Raw genomic sequence first — 11,974 nt, 5'->3', positions numbered from 1 at the left:
GAATTATTCAGTTACACTCTTTCATTGCTTTAGGCTGATCAAGTTTTGCGGCCATTTTTCTGATTAGAAACAGAAATGAAATGCCAGCTTTCTAACTGTAATGATATTACAGTGCTGCAGTGCACCGCAAGTATTCCAGGTCCAAAGAAATCCGGCATTTTTGTTTCACACGCGCATGCACGCTCTGCCAAGTAAACTGTGATGAATTGATTCACATTTGAGGTCCGTTTGGAGACTGCTGTTCTCTCTGGGGGGGGGGGGGGGGGGGGGGGGGGGCAAGAACTTGCCTCAAGTCATAATTCAATCCCTCCATGATTGTAATCATTAAGTTTGATCAACCTTGAACATTTGCGTCTTTTTGCCCATTACTGTAGCACAATGCGTTGGCCACTGGTCTCATGAGATGTCCAATCCATCCATCTATCAATTTTCTATACTGCATATGCTGTTGAGGGTCACGGGGAACTGGAGTCTATCCAGCTGACTCTGGGTGCATCTCGGACTTACACCCTGGACTGGTCGCTAGTCAGTCGCAGGGCACATATAGAGACAGACAACCTCATCACCCACATTCACACGATCATGAGCTCAACAGATATCCCAAAATGGCAAATGAAACAAGTAATTGAATTGAATTAAGCTTTTAAATTACAAACCTTGCTAAAAATCATTTTATTAAAATGTTTCATTATAATGGCGCATAGTTTGATACAAAATAAATACATCTAATTAGAATTTCAAATGAAGCTGCAAAAGGAAGCATGCCTAATGTGCATTAGCAAGCCAAAAAATGAGTTGACATAAATAAGATAATTGCATTAAACACTGAAGAGGAATGGAAGACCAATTCAAATATTGCCACTAAGCCAGGAAAGTCAGCAGTGGGGTAGATGGAGGGAGAAAGAAAAGATGAAGTCTTACCTTCCTCAGGGGGGCACATGTGTCGCTGCTGCTGCAACTTTAAGGTTCGGCGCTCACTCGGATCTCCTGCTTTAAGCCAGTCCACCACAGACGGACAGACTGAGGCAAAGTCAAGTGTTTCTATCCTGCCATTCTGCTGATGAGAGAACCTCTGCAGAAGAGCCCACCTGACCTGGCAAGCCCCGCCCCTTGCCTACATGCCTCTTTCCTATACTGACCATATTTTTACTGTTCATCTTTGCATTCATCTATCTGTCTTCTTGTCTGTCTGAAGCTGATGATACTATTGGGAGTTTTTTGGGTGTCAAAAATGTAATAACAAAATATATGTCATCATTGGTTGTTTTTATTATTTGATCTGAGCTCTGGGAGGAAAATGTGAAAACAGCAATTTTAGCATTTTTGTGAAATAATAATGTTGTGGTTGAATGGTTTTATAAGCGGCTCTATTCAGTTCTTTTTAAGGTCACACCATGAAATATTGTCAAACTAACTTATGCTTGGCAATATTATACCAATTTTAGGAAGAAGTGAAAAGTTGTACTTTCCAAACTTACCAAAGTACATCTCTTTTCAAAACATAAAATGATGACTCCGTCACAAACTCGAACACACTTCACAAACCTGTCGTGTTGGATTAATGTGGCATGTCTAGGCCATCTGAATTCATAAAGGCAGCCCAGAAGCCATTGATTTAAACTAGACCTACCACCTAAAAGCTCCTGGGTCCGGACGACACAAATATTGGACTAATCACTCAAACAAATAAGTGTTGACTTTCATTAATACCTTCTTATCAACCCAACCGCCTCCAAACAACTGCATTATGCTAGTTAAACATGAACAATTATGGTCATGTTAAAACAACTTTTTGTTTTGTAATGGATGTGGAACTGGTTGACAAAAAGCACTACACACTCACACAAATGAAGTATTTACTTTAATTAGCATTTTCCGTTCATCAGGTCTTGACATTAACATTTTTGCTCATCAGTCACCTAGTGGTTTCCCAGAGTTACTACCTCCTCAGCATTTTTTCACCAGCCACAATTTTGTTGATAATTATGTTTTATATGATTAAAGCTGACAATGGTATACAAAAGTTTACTTTTACAATATTTTTGAATGACCCCTGTGAAGACTACATAAATGCTTAAAGGGACAGTACGTGTAGCACCCTCTAGTGGAGAACTAATATTCATCAATGAAAAAAAAAAACACAAATAATTTTTTGCAAATGTAGTTAGCCTCTTGTGGTACTTGCAGCTCGTGTCAGACCCAATGCGTCAACCGCCGCTTACCTTCCACAGCTAGGACCAACAGGTGGTCGTCGCTGAATCCCATAATGAGGTATATGCCACGGAGGAGGCGGGACTTCCGACTTCCTGGTTTTCACACATCAGCTTTGTTTCCGTTTCCTGTTTGCGACGTGTGGGCCACTTCCCAGTTTTTGCGTTTCCGCCTTTGTGCCCCTAGGCGTGTTCCCGTCGACGGGTGCGAGTGTGTAGTGTGTCTATCTCAATTGTCCGAAGCATTTCAGCGAGCATTGGAACGCGGCCATTAGTGGCCGGAAACGACGCTGATGTGTGAAACCCGGAAGTCGGAAGTCGGTGGCATCTACCCCATTCGGGCTCCCCTCGCTTGTTTCGCTCTGCTTTCCTCCCACTAGCCGTTAGCTGTTCCAGCTAGTCCTTGCTAGCCACTCTTGCTCGCCGCTCACGCTAAATCCTACTCGCTGGGTTGCTTTCTCTCTCGCTCACTTCAAATAATAGTTGGGAATAATAATTGGTGGGACTCTTGTGAAGTGTGGTCTTTCTGAGCCACAGTAGAGCGCGTACTTCCAAATTGTTGCATTCTATTAGTTCACCACTAGATGGCACTAAATATTACACATTGTACCTTCAACACTACAGGTCGTGTATTCAGGTCTGAGAATGAGTGTAAAGTTGTGCTCGTTTCATATGTAACCATGCTTCTTTAAAAAAAATTATAATAATAAAAATAAACTTCCGGCCTAATCAATATAATTAAGCTGCCAATTGCTGTTAATGAATACAAGTCTAAGTAATGTATATGAACACAAGGAGTGTCCAGTAAGTCGAAATTTTGATAGCACAACTATATTCACAATATATCTATCCAGTCTAGTTTCTAAATAACAAGACATTAAAACAGTGATAACCATTTTAAGGAATTAGACATAAAAATATTTAAGAGCTCGGACATTGGGAGTATAGCACACACCATTATTGGAAGAGTTTAATTGCAAAGACTGTTATGAAGCCAAATTGGATATATCAGTAATTAAAAACTATAAATATAATGGACCACTGAAACGCAGAAGTATGTACTTCATTGCTTCAACCAGGGATACATATTTCAGTTTTTGGCAAATGCGCAGGTCAAAAGCAGCTCACAGTTTGCATATGAATATTTAATGACACACTTGGCAAGTTAGTACTTTGCTGAAGGGTGTAAGTTTTATGGCCTAACCTGAGCTTTGTGCAAGTTTATACTGCATCGAGTTCAAAGTGAAAACAACGATAAGTCAATAGATTACAGTTTGGGGGTTCTCATCTGTCACCCTTCAAAAGACACAAACTTGTGAATATTTGATCATAGGAAATGCCACAAAAAGCTGATTCATTGGTAATATGATATGATAATATTCAGGATAGGTTCCACCTCACTCGTGACCCGAATTATGACAAGTGGTATATATAGCAAAGGGATGGATGAGTGGATGGATAATTTTAAGGACAGGTTCACAATTCAAATTTAAAGTTACATAATAAAAATTATTGTGATGGTACATTGACAATTAGGAGAATAGCATCTGTGCGCTGCTTTGGTAATACGTTCCGTTGCACCCATTGGACAAACTTTGCCAACTAATTTTGTTACTTTTGTTTGTTTGTGACTCAAATTGTCTTGATTTCTTTAAATGGCACTGTCTCCTGGTAAAGAAGATGTCACCCCGCTATAAGTGGAGCCATGTACTACCAACATAGCTACATTTGTCAAAATAAATAAATAAATCATTGTGTTGTTATTGACACCTAGCTGCCATGCAAAGAGCTTCCAGCAGAAGGATGTTGAAGTGTGATAAAAACGTATTTTGTTTTTCTTTTAGGATCACACAAGTTGGTTTTCCATCCACCCATTTTATTTGAATTTTCAAGAAATACGAAAAGAAAACTAAATGGAAATGCCAGAAATTCAAAAAAGGGCCCATCAAAGATGGGGGGGGGGGGGGCTTCAATATTACTGAATCTTGCTTAAGGCATCATTGCAACATTGTTCTCTGTCTTGCATTTGCTTACTTATGACATTGCACTGATTAACATTTGGGAAAACCTTCTTTTTTTCCTTTCTTCTGTGTTGGAAATGCAAGCGCACGGCGACACCCGGAATCCATTTGGCAGAGTGAATTGTGTTTTGCTCTTATAAGCTTCACTTGCTTAAATGTTAAATTATTCATGAATAGGTAAAATCTTAGACTTGTGAGATTAGGCTCCTTAATTGTTGAACTGGTTTGTTGCTCAAATAGTTGTGAGGATGCATACCGTGTTAGTTTAATGAGAAAATAAATCTTAACATATACAATAAAAGACGCTCTTTAATATTAACAATAACAATGCCTTCACACACTCTTAGTTAGGCACATATAACAGGAGTAAAAAAATAAAAATAAAAATTCATTGAAAAGCATACAGCACAGAAGAAATGCACCATCCATCTCCTTTTATTCTCATTTATGTTTGATTAATTTTAATGTAAGCCATTGTAAGTGCAAAATCTCATGGAGGCCAAATAAATTAAAAATAATTACTTGCTACTAACACAATGATTTTGATTCCCTTGCATTCTTGCTTATAATTCTATGTCATTCATACCAATAATTAAGGGTACTTGGAGACTCATGGCACGTGAAATTGCAGATACTGTAAGTAAGTGTCAAGATATTGCGCTATGGCCATCCTCACATTATATACGCCCCCTCCCACCAAGGCTCCAGCGTCCTATATACGTATAATGGAAAGATGGACTTTACTTAAGCAGTGAAAGTTCAGCTTGGTCAGCTGTAACTGCTCTCAGGCCATTTCTCGAGGTCACCTTTCAAATGCTCAGTGCACAAAGTAGAAAACTGGAAGGCATTACTGCAGTTGTACTTATGCCAGCACAAGCTAATATATATGTGAAATTGGCTGCTTGTGCCATCAGGGAATTAGTACTCAAGAGGTGAAATTATGTGTTTTTTCGATAAAATAGTTTCAGTTTGAACTAACTGTAGAGATTCAAAAACATGTTTTTTCAACAGTCTACACATTTGATCGGCACAGTGTTGAGACGAACAACAACAAGGTTAAATATATTTTGTTGACAGTGGGTCAAGTCCATCGTTATTAGAACCCTTGTTGGGGGGGGGGGGGCAACAACAGAATGAATCATAATTGCATTTGAAATGATTACTTTTGTTTCATTAAACTCAAACCCTAAAACAAAATCAATAAATCATCAGTTAGGCAAGGACAAGTGCCCAAAGCGTGTAATTATACGTCTGGCTTTGTTACTGAACTTGAATAATTTCTAATTGCTCAAAGTATTTTGATTTTCTAAATCCATTGTTCATCCTGCTTGTCAATTACAAGACATATGTAGAGACAGACAACCATTAGTGCTGACATCCATGCCATCCCTGAGTGACAACTAAACCCACGCCACCTGCACGTAAGTCATGCGCCTAAACTGCATTGACTGCTTTTTTTACAGTCTATAGCTGTTTTTTTTTTTTAAAGGTCAACAACTAAAAAAAAACACTTAATAATTCATGGTTTATGGTGCCCTAACTTTGTACCCTATGAATCAAGAAAACATTAAAATGTCAGACAGAAACAGTTACTGTATTTCTACTGTACATAGATACAATCTCATATTCTGCTACATGTTTTGCCGCTTCTTGGAAATATTAACACATAACATAACACATGCATACATTAATTACCCCCTTGAGATACTGTTAAATGAGTTTTGGAAGGGTGGTTTAGAAATCTCAGGAGTTATTAGGTTTTTCGCCCAGAATAATACTTTTGCATACGTTTTTTTCCCCTAATGAATATTTTACTGTAAAAAAAAAAGACTCACAAAAATTCAATGTAGATCGCAGCTTCATCTTGCATTACACTGGACAAATAATATGATCATGGATAAATCAAAGCAAGGTGATAATTCCGTGTGTGTGTCTCTCAATACAGTTCCTTGGCCACAATGAAAGCGAGCAGAGGCAATGTGCTAGATACTGGCGTGCTCAACAAGGTCAAATACTCACGTCTAGCTGCAGATGATGACGGATACATTGAATTACAGGTACAAGATTCACTTTCTTGGCTGTGAGCGTTTTTTTTTTCCAGACATGCCATCCAAAAAGACATACATAATTACACATTTTATCCCATCATGAAACACTGCGTTTCTACAAGCACAAGTTGCTCACTTTGAAAGGTCAAGCACTCTTATCAACTTGCTTGGAACATTGCACAGGCTAAAAATCCATATAATGAAGGGGAGTTTGTCAAAATGGGCAAAAGAGAGCTAGGAAGTGAGCCTGTGTGAATGATGTGGCTCTTTACAGTAACAGCCTTAGCCTCTGACTGTTTGGCTGCCCCTGGTGGACAGTTACTTCAGGTCCAAGAAGGTCATTGAAGTAGTGAAGACCCCCTTTACATGATTAAAGATGAACTTTATAAATCATCAATTAAACCAAAACGCATACTGTCAACAGATCACCAAAGTCTGTAATCCAAAATCCCTTGGCAGAGCACAAAAAGTAGTTAACAGGCGGAAATGTAGAGCCCCCCTTGCGTGTCACCTTCCTCCCTCCAGCCTGTTGATCGGTCAGTCTTTATAGCGTAAATGCTGAGTCAAGCAGTCGCCATAATTCACAGTGGTTCTGCAACAAAAATGCTACATGCTGCAAAACGGCACAATAGCATCGCCATTTATCAACAGAGCTGACTCAGTCAAAGAACAGCATGTGGCTAATTTGGTGAAGGTGAGGTATAAATGTGTAGTATATCTCACCCCACTCTCAGCAATATAGTGAGTGATCGTAGATTTTGAACAATAATCCCGCAGTGATGTCACGGTGCAACTAGAAGGTCATGTTAACTATTGGTATACACTTATTTCAGTAATTTCTCAGAATTCATAGGCAATTGTGGAGGAAATTGCAAGTCCCCAGTTGCAAAAAGGACGAATGATGAGAGATAAGAAATGCTTTTCTGATGTCTTTTTAATATCTGTTCATTTACTTTCTGTGGAAAATGCAAGCAATCTTCTATTACAATGAAGTCAGTGCAGCGTGGCTGCAATGTTAGGCAGTCCAAAAATAATGCAATTTGTTCCTTTACAGTTTAAGAAAAGTCCTCCAAAGGTCCCCTACAAGGCAATCGCACTGGCAGTCTTCCTCTTTTCGGTGGGCTCCTTACTCATCATCTTCGGGGCCCTTCTTCTGTCAGGCACCATTGAGGTGGAGGTGAGTTAAATAAAGCAACAGACCAAACACATTTTTCATTGCAGCAGCTTGGAAGTTGCTTCACCCAATTTCTTCCCCTCGCCTCACGAAAGAAATATGAAATGATGTAACAGTACATTATCATTATATTGGTGGCATATCTGTATTAAAAAATGGAATGTATGCCACATGTTGTAACAGATACAAACAGATTGGTCAAATTGACCCCCCAAAAAAAAAGGTTACAATTGGCCAATCTAGCTGGTAGTTAGTTATGTGTCCGACAGATTCTTTGGTTAAAACAACCACTCTAGAATGGTAGGCGTTTTCAACCAATGTACTCTATATTGGTGATGGGGCTAACCGATACAAATTGGTCATCCTGACCAAGAGATTGGTTAATCTGTCTTCCATTCCAAAAGTATCTAACCCCCAAATTCCAAGCCTTAATGCTGCGTGTCAAGCACGGAGGCAAATGGGTCCCATTTTTTTATAGTCTTTGGCATGACCCAGCCGGGGATTGAACCCACAACCTCCCAGACTCAGGGTAGACACTCTACCACTAGGCCACTGAGCTGGTCACGCCTAGTGATCTATGTAGACACACATTTTTATTTTTAAACACTATATTTATTATATGTCGTAATCACTTCTAATAATTAATAAATACATTTAGAATACAATAAATATATTTCCAAGTGATCTATTTAGACTTACTTTCTATTGTAACCAATTTCATTGGTTGTTTGGCTAACCCAAAAAATTGGTAAGCCTGTAACCACCCGGAATAGTCAATGTCTGACCAATCTATTGGTTAATCAAGCCAATATGAGCTTAATCTACTAGATTGGTAGTTTTTTTTTTAACCAATCTACTTTTAGAGTGTAGTTTCTTCAAATGTGCAATAATTAGAGACCAGTTCAGCCAATAGTTGAAATATATATGGGTGAATCTGATATCAGGTAGAGTTCAGACAGACAGCCTCATTGGACAAATTGGCTGCTGTGACTTAATAGAGACAACTTTTTATCAACTTTCACTTTAGTAACTGAAAAAAAGGTAGTTTGCTGCCAAAACAGGTTGCAAATGAACTCAAAACAACAGGTTACAGTAGATTTATTGCGATCATTTTCAGCACGTGAAGCCAATGTTGGGCACATCTTTTGCGGGTACATATTAATATAGAATACAATGAAGTTAATTGTAAATATTGCAGAACTGTTTACATGCATTGCTTGCCAGACATTCACAAGGCAGCGTGTCAGTACGCTTATGTTTCTCAACTCAAATTATTTAGTTGTAGTAACTTTTGGCTTGAGGTTTTGATTGTGAAGACGTTCAGCTCTCACGTGCTGCTGCCTTTTTCATACTTTCCCGCCATTTCTTTTTGTTCACTGGGAAAATACTTGGCTCCTTAAAACATTTTTTGCCATCTCAAGGTTAGTTTCCAAAAGTTAAATCATACAAAATTTTACAACATTGACTGAAGCTTTGTTGGCTGTGCTGCTCTTGCATAGGATAATACCTTTTTTTTTTTTTATTACTATAGTGGACACTTGTAAATAAATTGTTTGGCATTCGCAAATTCACCTAATCATTTATTTATTTATTTTTTAGCTGTCCTCGGTTATTTGCGGGAAAACAATTTTTTTTGTAGCATTACTTTGTAGCATTATTCTGTCTATAGTGTTTCCCAACCTTTACTGTCTGTTCTGTATTTAACTGACGTCTCCTTAGATGTTTGAAAGGGTACATGTATATGTTTTTCGACAAATCACTGTTTTTAATTTTAGTGTTAATTACCAGGTCCCGATCCGGTAATTAAAACACTGCCGCTACAGTTAATCCTGCTTTAAAAATAAATGTAATTAACGAGTTGCTTCTGCATTTTATTGTGCTCCTGCCAGTTTTCATCTATGTTCCTTTCTCGGCTACCACAGTTTAGTGTATGTTAAAAAATGAGTCTGATGTTTTATACCCTAGGGTGCCAACCCCCGTGGATCCCCCACTGTGCCTTCTACTTCCGAAATTCACATCTCCACATGGGAGATAACAGTCTGAACGTATCAAATTTGTAATTATCAGTAGGAGGTTAATGTGACTGTTTTCCAGGCTGCAGATTGTGTTTGCAGAAAATGTGCTCTGACATGGAGGCAACGCCATTTAAAAAAAACACACACGAACAATATATTTTAGATTAGACAATGGATTATGGGAGAAATAATGTTTAGAGTGGAGTGCATAAGAGGGCAACGAAAGGGTAATGTAGTTGCATCAACTGTGACAGTATTGCTTTACAGTCATTACGTTGACGTGTTTAATATTTTATTTTGATCAAATCAAATGAAGTCAAACTTTATTTATATAGCACTTTTCATACATAAAAGTGCAACTCTTAAGTGCTGTGTAATTAAAACATCCATAGTACAATATGAAAAGAAAAAAAAAATGAGAAGGCCCAGCAACCCCTCCCTGTGCGGAGGCCCCCACCACGAGGAAACACTGGAGCTAAACGCTAAACAACAACAAAATTAGTTGGCTAAAAGATAGCAACAAAACAGGCTAAAAGCAAATCTAAAGGACAATAGGATAAAATAAGCTAAAAACAAAAAGACAGAAATCTCAATCTCAAAAATCATCAATTTAAACCTATGTTCTATTAAGGAGCAATCAATATAGGCTAAGGTAAACACGCACAGTTCTCAGGACTGCCATCTTGTGGTGAACAAAAACACTAAACTTACCGTGGTTTGTCCTTTCCTGTTGCGAACATGAAACCAAAACCAAACCTGCAGTAGTGAGCATGTCTGCCTCACAGCTTACAGTTTGTGGGCAAGCAAGGACATGTCTGTAAATAGAACCCAGCAGGCCACACTGATCACTAACCACTGTGGAGCTAATGCATGGTCTGTTTTCTTTTCTTTTCTTTGCATATCCTCAGCACCCAGATCGTACCATTCCTGTCATCATCATAGGGCTTCTTGTTTTCCTTCCCGGATTTTACCATTTGAGAATCGCTTACTACGCCGCCAAGGGATACCGAGGTTACTCCTACAACGACATCCCGGATTTCGGTGACTGATTGGAGCGACGGCTGCTGACTATTTCAAGCATCCGCACTCCCTTGCCGAATGTGCATCCATAAAGTACCGCCTGCTGTTTTCTTTCTCCGAGCATGTACTGCATAAGACAAAATAAGACAAAAGTATTGTACTACTCAGGAATGGCACTCCCATGTTTATCCCTAGGTTGGCTCTGCCGGATTTAAGCTTAATATCTATGGTTGTCTGTTTTGCTCTGCAAGCTCGGAATACCTTGCTGACAGTGAACAAAAGTGAACAGCTTCTTGACCTCTAGAAAGAGTCAAATCAAAAGTTGACTCAAAATACTACTGTTTTGTTTCCTCTTACTATTCTATACATCAGACATCACCTGTTTTGTTACTGAGAGCGAGAATGTAGGTTACCTATAGCTTATATTTTCACAGTGCTCTGCGTTAAAAGGCAATATTTGCATGCATTTATGATTTAATTATGAAATTCAGTTTGGGTTGTGTGTTTTTGTTGTACGCCACACAGAATCAGGTCACATATGCAGGTACACCAAAGATGCCAGAGTGAAGTGTTGCACCCCTGAGTTGACACAGGATGTGGCAGTGATTCATGCCTTGCTTAAGGGCACCTCGACTGTAGGCACAAGGAGCCATCTATCCAACATGTTGTGCAATCTATTTTTGCAAAAAGCAGGGATTAATTTGTGATTGTCTGTACGGATGAGCGACTCAAGCTCCAAATTATTTGCAGCATAATGCAAAGCTTGAATGTTTAATCAAAAGTTATCCAGCTGCATAATAGTTACAGGAATATATTTATGTATTTTACTTTGTATACTGAAGGCATTTTAATGCACAAGTGTTTGATTAAATAGATGAAATGCAATTCTTTTTCCTCTTTTTTTTAATAATGACTGATTATTTCACAGTATTTCACAGTTTTATTTTTCTTGTAAATAATGACAATTACATGTGTGCTAGGTTGACACAATGTGGGGAAAAAAGATGCACTGTGGTAAGTAGAGTGGAATAATAAGTAAAGACAAATATTTAAAGCAACCCAAGTATGGAATGAAAAGACAATAAAGCCCTGATTTTATTGTCCCATTAAATCACGTAAATACAAACAACCAACAAACTATATAAAAACAACCAGTGCAATCAACACACAAAAAAAATTAATAAATATAAAAACATCATATTTGAATTGACACTACATCTTGAGTTTGTGGAAAAATGACACTTGAAAGTTAAGCAATAAGTACTCAAAGTGTGTTTTAATTGACCCTCTTGCTGTTTATTGATACGATTCCTATATTGATACTTGAATTAATACCACGTACAAACATAATCTGCCCAACCCATGCATATTCATATCAAAGTTATATTTGATCTGCAACATCAGGAGCACGCTAATATCTTTGAATATGTTGCAGCGCTATCTACCTCCACAGTACATATATCATATTACCGCCATAAGGTTCAGT

General features: G+C 38.3%; 1 protein-coding gene across 2 annotated transcripts; it reads left to right on the top strand.

The window, feature by feature from the left end:
* The first annotated feature begins 5,514 nt into the window (after nucleotides 1–5,514).
* Nucleotides 5,515–11,373, top strand: LOC147161863 (transmembrane protein 230-like). 2 transcript variants are annotated; one of them, XM_086096923.1, is made up of 4 exons: nucleotides 5,515–5,652; nucleotides 6,177–6,288; nucleotides 7,334–7,456; nucleotides 10,377–11,373. In XM_086096923.1, exons 2-4 carry the CDS (start codon nucleotides 6,190–6,192, stop codon nucleotides 10,515–10,517), a joined length of 363 nt encoding a protein of 120 aa, XP_085953049.1. In that variant the 5' UTR covers nucleotides 5,515–5,652; nucleotides 6,177–6,189; the 3' UTR covers nucleotides 10,518–11,373. The 2 variants fall into 2 exon arrangements, with proteins under 2 accessions (XP_085953049.1, XP_085953048.1); XM_086096922.1 differs by lacking the exon at nucleotides 5,515–5,652 and having other exon boundaries at nucleotides 5,669–6,288.
* Nucleotides 11,374–11,974: the final 601 nt, after the last annotated feature.

This window comes from Leptonotus elevatus, chromosome 15 (genome assembly GCF_054856555.1).
Source record: "Leptonotus elevatus isolate MCC_2025b chromosome 15, RoL_Lele_1.0, whole genome shotgun sequence".
NCBI lineage: Eukaryota > Metazoa > Chordata > Actinopteri > Syngnathiformes > Syngnathidae > Leptonotus > Leptonotus elevatus.
The sequence above is the reverse complement of the archived record's forward strand: the minus strand, read 5'-3'. Positions and strand labels throughout refer to the sequence as shown.

Bases quoted from the DNA above. Each gene is read 5' to 3' on its own strand.
- LOC147161863 (XM_086096923.1), top strand. From the start codon at position 6,190: ATGAAAGCGAGCAGAGGCAATGTGCTAGATACTGGCGTGCTCAACAAG. The intron at 6,289-7,333 runs GTACAAGATTCA...GTTCCTTTACAG, and splicing joins ACGGATACATTGAATTACAG to TTTAAGAAAAGTCCTCCAAA. The intron at 7,457-10,376 runs GTGAGTTAAATA...GCATATCCTCAG, and splicing joins CAGGCACCATTGAGGTGGAG to CACCCAGATCGTACCATTCC.